This window comes from Salmo trutta, chromosome 4 (genome assembly GCF_901001165.1).
Source record: "Salmo trutta chromosome 4, fSalTru1.1, whole genome shotgun sequence".
Taxonomy (NCBI): domain Eukaryota; kingdom Metazoa; phylum Chordata; class Actinopteri; order Salmoniformes; family Salmonidae; genus Salmo; species Salmo trutta.
The window spans coordinates 66,617,692-66,633,767 of NC_042960.1; the positions used below are offsets into that span (position 1 = coordinate 66,617,692).

At 40.4% G+C, this 16,076-nt stretch overlaps 1 protein-coding gene across 1 annotated transcript; it reads right to left on the minus strand.

Annotated features, from left to right (window-relative positions):
• On the minus strand, positions 1-12,792 carry tph1a (tryptophan hydroxylase 1 (tryptophan 5-monooxygenase) a). The gene is made up of 11 exons (XM_029751869.1): positions 12,651-12,792; positions 10,429-10,566; positions 9,669-9,852; positions 9,217-9,317; positions 9,041-9,108; positions 6,335-6,531; positions 4,270-4,405; positions 3,366-3,492; positions 2,069-2,164; positions 1,671-1,804; positions 1-1,047 (listed from the first exon to the last, which is right to left on the minus strand). The coding sequence occupies exons 1-11, from the start codon at positions 12,738-12,740 to the stop codon at positions 873-875; spliced, it is 1,446 nt and encodes a 481-aa protein (XP_029607729.1). The 5' UTR covers positions 12,741-12,792; the 3' UTR covers positions 1-872.
• Between the last annotated feature and the right edge of the window lie 3,284 nt (positions 12,793-16,076).

The following is a 16,076-nucleotide window of genomic DNA, read 5'->3' on the forward strand; positions in this document are numbered from 1 at the left end:
TATTCTCTTCAGGAAACGTTTATTGTTAAAATGCCAAAGAAATACATTACCCATACATAAGAGACACATGCACATTTTTATTTCACAACTTATACATAATCAGTTTACATTTATTTACAGTAGAAAAATAATGATATTTAAAGTTTTCATGAGTATATGTACTAGTTACATTATTAAATATTATTTTATGATTTAAAAGTGGATAATGAGAAAGCTAAATATATTTTTTATGATTTAGAAATGGATACTGTGAACCATTTCTGTCAAAAATCATCCTTGAATACATTCACACTTTTGAATAATAATATTATAACTTACACCATTAAATTCATCCCAGCGACAACCTTATACACAACAATTGGAGGAATATATTGGACAACCATAGTGTACGTTATTAGTAAGGTACTGTATCTTTGGATGCATTGAATGGGGAAGATAAGAGAAGTCATAGACTGGGATTAATACACAGGTGGATCACGAGCCGAGTATTTATTTACATAAGAGACGTCACAATAGTGAGGCGTGCTTAAGGGATATGGCTTGGGGGGAGGCCCAGATTTCTTCTGTCGGGGCTGTCTCGCCAGTTGCCGTCTCCCATGTCATTTTTTGGTGCAACAATGACCATGGAAGTTGGCAAGACAGCACAAACAGATCTGATTGATGGATAATAATTGGATAGGAGAACAGGAGTGGCGTGTCGAGGTCGTCACATACACTCAGATGATGGCGTTGAGGTCATCAGAGACCTAGGTATTGTGTCCCAAATGGCACCCTATTCCCTAAACAGTGCACTACTAGACCAGGGCCCACATGTAGGAAACAGGGTGTCGTTTAGAAGGCAGTATGTGACTCATAGTGCTTTAGGTTGTCACTCAGACTCCCAGGTGTTTGTTAAGCCGGCTGAGGGCGTCACCCACAATGTCCAGTTCGTGTCTCAGTTCCTCCACCACGCTGTTAATGCTGGGAGTGTCCTTCAGAACGTCCACACTCTGGGTGTAGGGGTTGTATCGCACCGTGAACGGACGCTTGATCGTCTTGGCAAACTCCCTGGAGGATGGGGAAGAATGAGATTATGCATATCTAGAAGAGACTATCTAGAAGATACTAGAAGCGACTATCTAGAAGCGACTATCTAGAAGAGACTATCTAGAAGAGACTATCTAGAAGAGACTATCTAGAAGAGACTATCTAGAAGAGACTATCTAGACTATCTAGAAGATATGAAAGTAATCGAAAAGCCTTTACAAGTCCCTACAGTGATGGTAGGAGTCAGTAACAGACTATGTATTCGGGCGGCAGCGTAGCCTAGTGGCTAGAGTGTTGGACTAGTAATCGCAAGGTTGCAAGATCGAATCCCCGAGCTGACAAGGTACAAATCTGTCATTCTGCCCCTGAACAAGGCAGTTTAACCCAAGCTAGGCTGTCATTGTAAATAAGAATTTGTTCTTAACTGACTTGCCTAGTTAAATAAAGGTATAAAATGTATCACTCCAGTAACACTTTATTTGCAGGGTACCTACACAATGACATCATAACACATTCATAAACAGTACATAAGTCCTTATGAAGGTAATGTACCTTTAAATAATGTGTTACCATACAGTAAGATTCCAGATGCCCTTTGACCCCCAAGGTCACTATACACTACGGGTTTCAGTTTCACTCCTCACCTCATCTTGACTTTGGCCTCCTCAAAGCTGTCGGACACAAAGTAGACGTCCTGAAATGTTGTGATGATGCACTCTTGTTTACATGTGACCTTGGGGTCAAAGGGCTTGATGACGGCGTTACCAGACAGAGCATGCTGCGGGGAGGAAGAACAAAACATCTGAAAAGGTGCTGAGGCTGTGTCCTAAATGGCAGTGCATTACTTTTGATTGTTTGCCCACTATCATCCATTTAGTGTATCTCTATTTGTCCAGTTTCCCATGCCCACATTAACACTAGTCTTGTAAAAAAAAAACAGCATTCTCCCCTAAATAACTTTGTTTGTAATATAATATTACCTTTAGTTTCTAATATAACGGTAAAGGTGTTGACCGATTTTGCTACAATAATATTGATATACCTTGAGTTCACTGATAGAGGACAGCAGGCCTGCTCCGTACGCTCTCAGCTTCCCCTCCTGTTTACACAGGCCGAACTCCACCGTGAAGAAATAACACTGAAACACAACAACACATGTACGAGTCAGTAATGCCAACCAGATGTGAACTGCTGGTCCATTCCCCTCTCTAGGTTCTAGCCTGGTCCCAGATCTGCCTGTGCTGTTGTGCCGACTCTGATGGTCATTGTCACATCAACAATGATAAGAGTTGACAAGACAGAACAATCAGATGTAGGACCAGGCTAACAAGGCTCAAGGTTGGTGACCTTCCCTGTGGCTCAGTTGGTAGAGCATGGTGTTTGCAACACCAGCGTTGTGGGTTCGATTCCCACGGGGGACCAGTACGGAAATAACTTTTTTTTTAATGAAATGTATGCATTCACTACTGTAAGTCGCTCTGGATAATAACGTCTGCTAAATGACTAAAATGTAAAAAATGGTGACTAAACTATTCTCATACAACCAGCCAAGTTCAGGGTTGGTGACTAAACGAATCTCAACCAGCCATCCTTGAGAAGCAGGTTAGTAATGTTACTAGACAGTAGTGGTGTAAAGTACTTAAGTTAAAGTACTACTTAAGTCAATGTTTTAGTGTATCTGTACTTTACTATTTATAATGTTGACAACTTTTACTTTTACTTCACTACATTCCTAAAGAAAATAAAATAATTTTTACTTTGTACATTTTCCCTGACACCCAAAAGTACTTGTTACATTTTAAACGTCATTTCTATGAAATTCTATTACTTTTACTCAAGTATTGGGTACTTTTTCCACCACTGATCATGGTACTTTTTGTTACAGAGTCTACAAGGTTCAGTGTTGGTGCTAAACTGATCTCATGCACCAGTCAGAATTGTTTTAAACTTTTTATATGTAATATAACGTCTATGATGTTCAGTGCTGGTACTAAACTAATGTCATGCTCTAACCGTCCCTGGGAAGGAGGTTATTGTTAGACAGGATGTCTACTCACAGTGACCAGGGTCTGTATGGCTAGTGTTAGACAGGATGTCTACTCACAGTGGCCAGGGTCTGTATGGCTAGTGTTAGACAGGATGTCTACTCACAGTGACCAGGGTCTGTATGGCTAGTGTTAGACAGGATGTCTACTCACAGTGGCCAGGGTCTGTATGGCTAGTGTTAGACAGGATGTCTAGTCACAGTGGCCAGGGTCTGTATGGCTAGTGTTAGACAGGATGTCTACTCACAGTGGCCAGGGTCTGTATGGCTAGTGTTAGACAGGATGTCTACTCACAGTGGCCAGGGTCTGTATGGATTCATCTGAAGCTCCGAGGGAAGCCAGGCCTATCTCCTGGGAGAACTGGGCGAAGCTGGGTTCAGCCAGCAACGGGACGTGACCCAGTAATTCATGGCATGTGTCTCTGTGTGACCAGAAACAAGAAACGCTGAGTTATACATATGTTTATTTACTTTGCTTTTACACTGAATGTATGGAGTACGTAATGTGTGTAGTATGTAATGTATGTAATGTATGTAGTATGTAATGTATGTAGTATGTAATGTGTGTAGTGTGTAATGTGTGTAGTATGTAATGTGTGTAGTATGTAATGTGTGTAGTGTGTAATGTGTGTAGTATGTAATGTGTGTAGTATGTAATGTGTGTAGTGTGTAATGTATGTAGTATGTAATGTATGTAGTATGTAATGTATGTAGTATGCAATGTGTGTAGTATGTAATCTCAGAATCATTAATAAACAACACAAAATAAATGGAGAATCTAGCTAACTGGTTTATGACGAGATTATACCCTACAGTTGGACATACTGGAGCCTTTCCAGTCATTCAAAATGTTGGTTAAGGGCCTTTTACTGAGGAATGTGGTTGTTTTTCAGGTCATTCAGAATGTTGGTTAAGGGCCCTTTACTGAGGAATGTGGTTGTTTTTCAGGTCATTCAGAATGTTGGTTTTAAGGGTCCCTTTACTGAGGAATGTGTTGTTTTTCAGGTCATTCAGAATGTTGGTTTTAAGGGCCCTTTACTGATGAATGTGGTTGTTCTTCATCATTGTGTATGCATGTTTTTTATTTCCTATGCTGCCGTGCTGATGGAATTGTTGTGTAATTGTAAAATGCAGGGCTCCCTTGCAATAGACACCCTGCTAAAATAAAGGTAAAATAAATGTTGTATTGGGGTACTTACGGCTCTGGTGTGTAGAGGGGGTCGGAGCTGTGTCGGACATACTGGGTACAGTGGAACACACGGAAGGCCAGACCAGCTAGGAAGTCTCTGGGGGAGAGGTAACCTGCCACAGGCCTGATGGTAAAGCCTGTCCGCTCTAAAAAAGAATCATAGATTCAAGGCAATGTCACATACTGGATCCAAACTGTGTACAACATGTCACGAACAGAGGCCTGTTCCTGATCAATCTTACAAAATATTATATAAACTCAGCAAAAAAATAAATGTCCTATCACTGTCAACAGTGTTTTTTCAGCAAACTTAACATGTGTAAATATTTGTATGAACATAACAAGATTCAACAACTGAGACATAAACTGAACAAGTTCCACAGACATGTGACTAACAGAAATGGAATAATGTGTCCCTGAACAAAGGGGGGATCAAAATCAAAAGTAACAGTCAGTATCTGGTGTGGCCACCAGCTGCATTAAGTACTGCAGTGCATCTCCTCCTCATGGACTGCACCAGATTTGCCAGTTCTTGCTGTGAGATGTTACCCCTCTCTTCCACCAAGGCACCTGCAAGTTCCCAGACATTTCTGGGGGGAATGGCCCTAGCCCTCACCCTCTGATCCAACAGGTCCCAGACGTGCTCAATGGGATTGAGATCCGGGCTCTTCGCTGGCCATGGCAGAACACTGACATTCCTGTCTTGCAGGAAATCACACACAGAACGAGCAGTATGCCTGGTGGCATTGTCATGCTGGAGGGTCTTGTCAGGATGAGCCTGCAGGAAGGGTACCACAGGAGGGAGGGGGATGTCTTCCCTGTAACGCACAGCGTTGAGATTGCCTGCAATGACAACAAGCTCAGTCCGATGATGCCGTGACACACCACCCCAGACCATGACGGACCCTCCACCTCCAAATTGATCCCGCTCCAGAATACAGGCCTCGGTGTAACGCTCATTCCTTCGATGATAAACGTGAATCCGACCATCACCCCTTGTGAGACAAAACCGCGACTCGTCAGTGAAGAGCACTTTCTGCCAGTCCTGTCTGGTCCAGTGACGGTGGGTTTGTAGGCGACGTTGTTGCCGGTGATGTCTGGTGAGGACCTGCCTTACAACAGGCCTACAAGCCCTCAGTCCAGCCTCTCTCAGCCTATTGCAGACAGTCTGAGCACTGATGGAGGGATTGTGCGTTCCTGGTGTAACTCGGGCAGTTGTTGTTGCCATCCTGTACCTGTCCCGCAGGTGTGATGTTCGGATGTACTGATCCTGTGCAGGTGTTGTTACATGTGGTCTGCCACTGCGAGGATGATCAGCTGTCCGTCCTGTCTCCCTGTAGCACTGTCTTAGGCGTCTCACAGTACGGACAGTGTAATTTATTTTCCTGGCCACATCTGCAGTCCTCATGCCTCCTTGCAGCATGCCTAAGGCAGGTTCACGCAGATGAGCAGGGACCCTGGGCATCTTTCTTTTGGTGTTTTTCAGAGTCAGTAGAAAGGCCTCTTTAGTGTCCTAAGTTTTCATAACTGTGACCTTAATTGCCGACCGTCTGTAAGCTGTTAGTGTCTTAATGACCGTTCCACGGGTGCATGTTCATTCATTGTTTATGGTTCATTGATCAAGCATGGGAAACAGTGTTTAAACCCTTTACAATGAAGATCTGTGAAGTTATTTGGATTTTTATGAATTATCTTTGAAAGTAGGGTCCTGAAAAAGGGACCTTTCTTTTTTTGCTGAGTTTATATATATATTGGTTACATTTATTTTACCATTAAAGTTTTTTTTTTATTAGTATCCAACTCTCTTGCTCTGTCTGTATCTCTCTGTCTCTGTCTCTGTCTCTGTCTCTCTCTGTCTCTATCTCTGTATGTCTCTCTGTCTCTGTATGTCTCTCTTTCTCTGTCTCTCTGTTTCTGTGTCTCTGTCTCTCTGTCTGTCTCTGTCTCTCTGTCTCTCTTTGTAAATCTATCTGTCTCTGTCTCTCTGCCTGTATGTATGTCTCTGTCTCTCTGTCGCTGTCTCTCACACACACAGTATAAACACAAGCCACCCCCCACCCCTCCTCCCATTTCACCTCTAAGGAAGCGTGATACGTCCTCTAGCTGGGGTATGTTATCCTCTCTACATTCACAGTGTTTGGCCAGTAGAGGCAGATTCTTCAGGTACTCTCTACAGGCGTGGGTAGGGTACAGCTTGTTGAGCTCCCGGTACACCACCCCCCACGTCGCCAACTCCTCCTCTGTAAACTCTATACGAGGGATAGGGTCCCCGCTGGAAGATAAGGACAAGATAATGGCTGTTATTAGAATATAGTAGAGTACAGTAGAATAGAGTAGAGTACAGTTGAATAGAGTACAGTGGAAGAGAATAGAGTACAGTAGAATATAGTAGAATACAGTAGAATATAATAGAGTAGAATATAGTATAATAGAATAGAGTACAGTAGAATATAGTAGAATACAGTAGAATATAATAGAGTAGAATATAGTATAATAGAATAGAGTACAGTTGAAAATAGTAGAGTAGAATATAGTATAATAGAATAGAGTACATTAGAATATAGTAGAGTACAGTAGAATAGAGTACAGTAGAGTAGAGTGTAGTATAATATAATAGAGTTGCGTACAGTAGAATATAGTAGAGTAGATTACAGTAGAACATAGTAGAGTAGAGCACAGTAGAATATAGTAGAGTAGAATAGAGTATAATAGAATATAGTAGAGTACAGTAGAATATAATAGAGTAGAGTACTATAGAATAGAGTAGAGTACAGTAGAATATAGTATACTAGAGTACAGTAGACCATAGAGTACAGTACAGTAGAACATAGTAGAGTAGAATAGAATAGAGTATAATAGAATATAGTAGAGTTCAGCAGAATATAGTAGAGTAGAGTACTGTAGAATAGAGTTGAGTACAGTAGAATATAGTATACTAGAGTACAGTAGACCATAGAGTACAGTACAGTAGAACATAGTAGAGTAGAATAGAATAGAGTATAATAGAATATAGTAGAGTTCAGCAGAATATAGTAGAGTAGAGTACTGTAGAATAGAGTAGAGTACAGTAGAATATAGTATACTAAAGCACAGTAGACCATAGAGTACAGTACAGTAGAATATAGTAGAGTAGAATAGAATAGAGTATAATAGAATATAGTAGAGTTCAGCAGAATATAGTAGAGTAGAGTACTGTAGAATAGAGTAGAGTACAGTAGAATATAGTATACTAGAGCACAGTAGACCATAGAGTACAGTACAGTAGAATATAGTAGAGTACAGTAGAATAGAATACAGTAGAATAGAATAGAGTACAGTAGAATATAGTAGAGCAGAGTACAGAGGAATATAGTAGAGTAGAGTAGAATAGAGTACAGTACAGAGAAATAAAGTAGAGTACAGTAGAATATAATAGAATAGGATAGAGTACAGTACAGAGGAATAGAGTAGAGTGCAGTAGAATAGAGAAGAATATAATAGAGTACAGTATAATAGAGTAGAGTACAGTAGAATATAGTATAGTAGAATAGAGTAGAGTACAGTAGAATAGAGTGGAGTAGAATATAGTACAGTAGAATAGAGTAGAGTACAGTAGAACATAATAGAGTACAGTAGAATATAGTAGAGTAGAGTACAGTAGAATAGAGTAGAGTGCAGTAGAATAGAATAGAGTGCAGTAGAATAGAGTAGAGTGCAGTAGAATAGAATCGCGTAAAGTAGAACAGAGTACAGTACAGTAGAATAGAGTACAGTACAGTGGAATAGAGTAGAGTACAGTATAATATAGTAGAGTAGAGTTCAGTAGAATATAGTAGAGTAGAGTTCAGTAGAATATAGTAGAGTACAGTATAATATAGTAGAGTAGAGTTCAGTAGAATATAGTAGAGTAGAGTTCAGTATAATATAGTAGAGTACAGTATAATATAGTAGAGTACAGTAGAATATAGTAGAGTAGAGTTCAGTAGAATATAGTAGAGTAGAGTTCAGTATAATATAGTAGAGTACAGTATAATATAGTAGAGTACAGTAGAATATAGTAGAGTAGAGTTCAGTATAATATAGTAGAGTAGAGTTCAGTAGAATATAGTAGAGTACAGTAGAATATAGTAGAGTACAGTAGAATATAGTAGAGTACAGTATAATATAGTAGAGTAGAGTTCAGTAGAATATAGTAGAGTAGAGTTCAGTATAATATAGTAGAGTACAGTATAATATAGTAGAGTACAGTAGAATATAGTAGAGTAGAGTTCAGTATAATATAGTAGAGTAGAGTTCAGTAGAATATAGTAGAGTACAGTAGAATATAGTAGAGTACAGTATAATATAGTAGAGTAGAGTTCAGTATAATATAGTAGAGTAGAGTTCAGTAGAATATAGTAGAGTACAGTAGAATATAGTAGAGTAGAGTACAGTAGAATATAGTAGAGTACAGTAGAATATAGTAGAGTACAGTAGAATATAGTAGAGTAGAGTACAGTAGAATATAGTAGAGTACAGTACAGTAGAATATAGTAGAGTACAGTACAGTATAATATAGTAGAGTACAGTAGAATATAGTAGAGTACAGTAGAATATAGTAGAGTACAGTACAGTAGAATATAGTAGAGTACAGTAGAGTACAGTAGAATATAGTAGAGTACAGTAGAATATAGTAGAGTACAGTAGAATATAGTAGAGTACAGTACAGTAGAATAGGAGTAAACTTGATATGGGATCCATTATTCGATTATAATGACCTTTTATTCTTGGAAAATGTGTTATTTCAACCATAATGTACTTACTGTCTGTAGTTCATGGCGAGATCAGCGAAATGCTTCCTCCTTCTTCTGTAGACGTTGTCCTTGAAGCCCTGTGAGAAGAGGGCGAGATCTAACGTTGTTATAAAACAAACATCAAGATAAAGTCATATATAAACAATATAAAGTAATGCCCTAGTTTCTATAATTATATTACATACCGGATGGTCAGCATACAAGTCTGATCCGTACATTAAAACCCGGTTGGCACACTTGTCCAGATCTGTGATCTTCTTGGGGAACCAGGGAACATTTTCTATATCTGAAATAGAAAGGATTTGTTTTTCACTTAAATTAGGTCCTACATGTAATTGTAAAGATTAGAATATACTTCTATGAGCCTAAAGTGTAAATACTGTATACTGTTGCAATATAAACTTTACTCAATATACTGTGATACTTCTATGAGCCTAAAGTGTAAATACTGTATACTGTTGCAATATAAACTTTACTCAATATACTGTGATACTTCTATGAGCCTAAAGTGTAAATACTGTATACTGTTGCAATATAAACTTTACTCAATATACTGTGATAGAATATACTCTTTAACAAAACGTAGAAATCAAGAATCAAGAATAAATATATATTTTTTTTTTGTACTGTGGCATACCTTCTTCAGGTAAACAGGAGTTGTCAGGAGGGTCCATGTCCACCACGTTAACGTGCTTACGTAGCAGCTGAATGATCTCGTTGAGCTGCTCGTGATCGCTGTCACAGTCCACGAAGATCTCAAATTCTGAGTTACGTCTTTTCGATTTTCTGGATTCTATGTGGACAAGATTGACGTGGTTTTCCTGTAAAATAATGGAATAAAAATAAGAAAAAAAATAAGTGTTTTATTTGTTTACATCTATAATATAATTTGTGTAATCTATAATCTGCTGCTACATTTGTAATATATTGTTCAGTAATGTTTATGGAAATCATATCAGGCAAAACAGTGGAGGCCTGCATTGCATAGTCATTTCACCCTTACCTGCATGTACAAATGATCTCTAACCTGTACCTCCGCACACTGACTCAGTACCTGTAACCCTGTATATAGTCTCGTTATTGTTATGTTATTGTGTTACCTTCTATTGTTTTGTATTTTAGTTTATTTGTAAAATATTTTCTTAACTCTTCTTGAACTGCACTGTTGGTTAATGGCTTGTCAGTAAGCATTCCACGGTAAGGTGAGGTAAGGTTTGTATTCGGCGCATGTGACAAATAAAGTTTGATTTGATAATCACATTGAACCAACTTGGTCTAAGTAGACCAATTATAATCGGATTTTTTACATCAGGTGAGATCAAAAGGTTTAAATAACATTGTTGTCACAAACGAGATAGGTTACACACATCATGCAAATGCACATGAATTAGGTTTACCTGGAAAAGTTTCAGCGCCTTCACTAACCCTCCAACTTCATTCTTGAGTGAGAAGACAATCGCTGCTCGGCGGTCCGACGGCGCGTTCTTTTTCTCCGTTCTGCATTCTTCAATCTTTGTGAAGGTTGATTTGTTCATCTGTGTGTTGGAGAAAGAAAAACAACAACAACAAACTGAAATGAGCGGCGTGAGTCAACGACAGATTGACGAATGCCCTTTTCACCAGCCAACTTTCATCAGTATCCATCCAATGACGCACAGTCAGTCTGCCTGCCGTGGGACATTCAGTCACTCAGCCGTGGGACATTCAGTCACTCAGCCGTGACCGTGGCAGCTGTTCAATGCACGTGGTCCTAACAAACTAAACATCAGCCGACGTGTTGAGTGTTTTGGGAATTGTAAGGTTAAATAACTTGACATAATTGTATACATATGCCTAGGCCTACTTGGATTGATTTGTAAACTTGTACATTGAAGAAATACAATTAAACTTTAGAAAACAAAATACGCCACATTAAATAAGAAAGAAGCTCGTTCTCTTTGCTAACTAATAGCACGTTTAAATCCGGGTTTAAACTAGCCTATACTGTCGTGCCAATGAACTAATCAGTTGATCATACACGCACAATAACCTGAACAATATCCAGATCAGAATAATCACTCACTTTATCCCGATTATTTTACAGATAAAACCGTGTTCTCTATTTTCTGGTTAAGAATTAAGATAACTCATTAAAAAAAACATTTTATTGCAATAGCAGAAACTATTGCACGTTTAATCTGTTTGGATTAGATTGGATTAGTGGCGACGGTGAATCGATTTTAATCCCGTCATCGCTCGGTGGAAATCAGCACCCCGGACAGCAACGACCCAATTTAAACGGTGGTTGGTTGGCGCTGTCCGGTGTTCTGAATTCCACCGGCTCGGTGAAAGACAGTTTCAAGGCATCCAAATGGACAATTAAATCAGGACTTTTTCATAACAATTAAGTAATAAATAAAACGTGAAGCTAATACCTTAGTCTAATTACAGTCAACACGTTATTCAGTTTTAAAGTGACATTTTATAACAATGATCCTATAGTCTAAGATAAATTGAGTTAATTTAATTTGCCACCAACCATATTTCCCTCAGCTAATATGGACGAGACAGCACGGGAAACCAGTTGTCGTTGTCCCCCAGTCAGAAGAATCCGTAGCAGCATTATAACACGCCAAATAGCCGTTTGGGACACCGGACAGTGGCACGGAACGGGTCAAATTGGCAGGCACTGCGCTGTAGGTGATTCGGTGTCTTGGTTTAACGAAGGTGTGTCGGTGTCAGGTTCAAACACGAGATTTAAAGCAATCCCATTTAGGAGAGCGTGAGGTCGGAAACCTATTATTAGCGCCTCTAAAGCCACTTTAATCTACCACGCGAGATGAATGTACAGTTCATGAATCCAACACTGTTTTAAGGTATCTTCATTTGATGTGAGTGAAATATCTTATGTAGCCCTTTCACTTCTAATATGGATGTCTTTTTTTATTTTTTTATTTGATCGTTTTTATATATATTATAAATTGATTGTGAAAATGGTCTGTATCAGTAGTCTAGTTATAGAGACCAACAGGTAACGTTTCTGGTGAATGGGGAACAAACGTTAGATGTGTTTTAATTGATTTAGCCTAATTAGGTTGGAGTACAAGTGCTGTTTCAAGAGGTTCGAGTGATTCTATATTTACGATTTATAGATAAGTTATTTCAACCTGCCAATGCAAGATATTTGCAATTCTTTTTGGCAATGTTTTGTGTCCCTGCAAAGTTCTGCACTCATGAAGTTCTTAGCGGTTGACGCATTGAAATTATCACCAGATTGAAACGGCTTAACCAGAGCTATATATATATATACACACATGACTCTGGGCTTAACCAGTGAGGACAAAAAAAAACATGCAACTGTCGTTGATTACAGAGAAATGAATTTTTAGGCCTACTAACTAGGCCACTACTAAATTAACATGACGTCTATGGCCAGATAGTTTTGACGTCTATGGCCAGATAGTTTTGTTTAAACGAATTGGGTTTAAACATAAAAAGTAGAATAAGCCAATGCTTATCTCCAATTGAAAACGGATATCCCAGTTCCAAATGCAATGTGTGGATAACTATAAAGAAAGTTGCCTATAACAAGAAAACAAATATCGAATTAAGGCAGAAAAAAATATAATATATTTCTTACCTCATTGTTCAGTAGCTTTTCTTCATTCCCGATGTTCATGGAGTCGAAAGATCTTCCTCGACGCGGTCCTTCAATTTTATTGGAATACATATTGAAGTTCGGTACTATTTATTCCCCTGTCTTGCGGATGTTTATCGACTATGTAAAGTGGTAGTCTACCAGGAGGAAGAGCAGGCTTTGGTATTTATCAACCACAATGTGAGAGAGAGGAGGATGGATGAGAGAGCAGGGGGCCAGGGGAGCGGGAGCAGGTGGGGGGGGGGGCAGGGTGAAGGAGAGAGGAGGGGGCAGGGGAGAAGAGAGGAGGGGATAGGAGAGAGGAGGGGGCAGGGAGAGGAGGGAGAGGAGAGAGGAGGGGGAAGGGGAGAGGAGGGGGAAGGTAGAGGAGTGAGAGGAGAGAGGAGGGGGAAGGGGAGAGGAGAGAGGAGGGGGCAGGGAGAAGAGGGGAGAGGAGAGAGGAGGGGGAAGGGGAGAGGAGGGGCAGGGGAGGGGGCAGGGGAGAGGAGAGAGAAGGGGGCAGGGGAGAGGAGAGGAGAGAGGAGGGGGCAGGGAGAGGAGAGAGAAGAGGGCAGGGGAGAGGAGGGGAAAGAAGAGAGGAGGGGGCAGGAGAGAGGAGAGGGGGCAGGGAAGGGGAGAGGAGAGGAGAGGGGAGAGGAGGTGGCAGGAGGAAGATAGAGGAGGTGGCAGCTGGAGGATAGAGGAAATAGCAGGGGGTGCTGACGTGTGTGTCCGCGTGCGTGCTTTGTGTGTGTATGTGAGGAGGGGGGAGGACAAGCAGCAATAATATCAGTCCTCGACAGCAAATGGAAAAAGAGAAGCATCCCTAACGTCATGGGGAAATAAATTAATCTAAGATACCTTTTCATTTTGTCTGACGACCTAAAAGAGGCGACGGAAACATTACCGTACAGAGATCAAACAGTAGAATATTCCTAAAAGAAAGGCCTTTAGATGACGTATACCTTCTATTAAACCAACGTGTGTTGTTGTTGATGATTCATCTCTCATCATGAGGGGCTTTCAATGCTGGTTAGAATGGCCTTGTCACTTACCGGTACTGTCCAGAAAACAGGACATGAGATTACTGATCTGCATTGGGAACATGGTGTTTAATTAATAAACTAAAACATTGTTTTGAAGATCTGTAACTGCTTCCTCATTTCTAACCAATCACACAGCTTCCAGTTCTGACAACATTCTACTAATCTCACGTGAGTGAATGCTTTCTAATGTTCGAAGAATACTTTTGCAACTTTCAGGCTCTGGAAATATGTACCGGTATGAATATTTGACGTATATTGTCGAGTCCAGACATTGTTTACATTCTTTATTGTTTACCTCTTTGGGACCTTGTTGATCACATTGCTCTCGCTCTTTTCGAGAAAACAGGAAATGGTTAGTGGTTTATTTGTAAAAGGATTAAACCTGATCCACACTTTTCTTCACTGATTAATAAAGTTCCTCGGTCTCCCGTCTCCCTACTTCTCCCCCAACCCCAAATCCATTCCTCTGCTTTATAAATCTTCATTTGCACGTTAAGCACTTTGAGCTTTGTGACCTGGCAGGCTAAGCCGCCCCTGAAGGTAAATTGTAAGGATATTTTTCTCTCACTTGGCCGAGTCTCGTGAGAGTTTATTTGAGATTAAGACAACTACTAATGGTTTTCATTACTTCTGGTGGATAACAAACACCTCAGGAGGGTTTGGGTGAATTCCATTTAAGTTCATTCAGTAAAATGACATTTTCTGAGGAAAATTGAATGTGTAATTTTAGTTTACTTCAGGAATTGCCTGTGCCAGTGGCATCGACGCTACCTCTTCACTAAGGTGCTATTAAGAAAATGACTTTGTGATGGGCCAGAAGCAGGTCTGTTTCCTCATCCACCATACAGTACACCAAAGAGCCAAGGCTGTTGTGCATGTGGCCAGTGCACATGATGCCCCCCCCCCCTGTCAGTTAGTTGACACGAGGAACAGCTTAACACAATCAGGGAAGCTGTGAAGGATGCTTCCTCTTCCCTGAGGGACAACGTGTATGAGATGGGGTCTAGCACTGCTCTCCTTTCCTACAACACAAAGCAATGATGTACACTTAGCGTACAAAACATTAGGAACATGACACAGCCTGACCAGGTGAATCCAGGTGAAAGCTATGATCCGTTATTGATGTCAATTGTTAAATACACTTCAATCAGTGTAGATGAAGGGGAGGAGACAGGTTAAAGAAAGATTTTTAAGCCTTGAGATAATTGAGACATGGATTGTGTATGTGTGTCGTTCAGAGGGTGAATGGGCTAGACAACAGATTGAAGTGCCTTTGGACCAGGTATGGTAGTAGGAGCCAGGCGCACCGGTTTGAGTGTGTCAAGAACTGCAACGCTGCAGGGTTTTTCACGCTCAACAGGTCACCGTTTGTATCAAGAATGGTCCACCAACCAAAGGACATCCAGCCAACTGTGGGAAGCATTGGAGTCAACATAGGCCAGCATCCCTATATAAGGCTTTTGACACCTTGTAGAGTCCATGCCCTGACTAATTGAGGCTGTTCTTAGGGCAAAATGGGTTGCAACTCAATATTAAGAAGGTGTTCCTAATGTTTTGTACATTCAGTGTAGGTTAGATTTCTGTTTCCTTCTCTATGGCAATGATGTAGGTTAGCTGTCTGTTTCCTTCTCTATGGCAATGATGTAGGTGAGCTTTATGTTTCCTTTCCTACTGCAATGATGTAGGTGAGCTTTATGTTTCCTTTTCTACTAAAATTATGTAGGTTAGCTTTATGTTTCCTTTTCTGCTAAAATTATGTAGGTTAGCTTTCTGTTTCCTTTCCTACAAAAATTATGTAGGTTAGCTTTATGTTTCCTTTTCTACTAAAATTATGTAGGTTAGCTTTCTGTTTCTTACTGAAATTATGTAGGTTAGCTTTCTGTTGTAGAAGCACACACTGTATTTTACCCTTAGAAAAATTGTTGATTTCCAGATAACTCCCTCTGCACATTAAAACGCATACAATGTATACCACAACGTCTTTTCCCAAACACCCTGACAGGTCCTGGACATGTACTAATACTGACCAGCAACAGACACGTCTCTGTTCCTCTCCAGATGCTGTGTCTCTGTCTTTGATCTCTCTCTAGGTCCGATCTGATCTGAGAGCAGATCCCCCCTCACCCCACACCCCGTACGTCTGTCTTCTTAATCCAAGTGGAACTTCCTCCACGTCCTGTTTAGTTTACCCCCCCCCCCCCCCCCCCCCCCCCCCCCCCACACACACACACGTGGCAAATACATCAAAGACAACCCAGTACGAATACATGCCATTTAGTGGTCCATTCTATCAGTGCAATGAGGTCAAAGGTCGGAAAAAGTGTACATTAACAATGGTGGGGGGTGGTGTCCATAATATTGATCTATCTTGGGTGTCCATCTC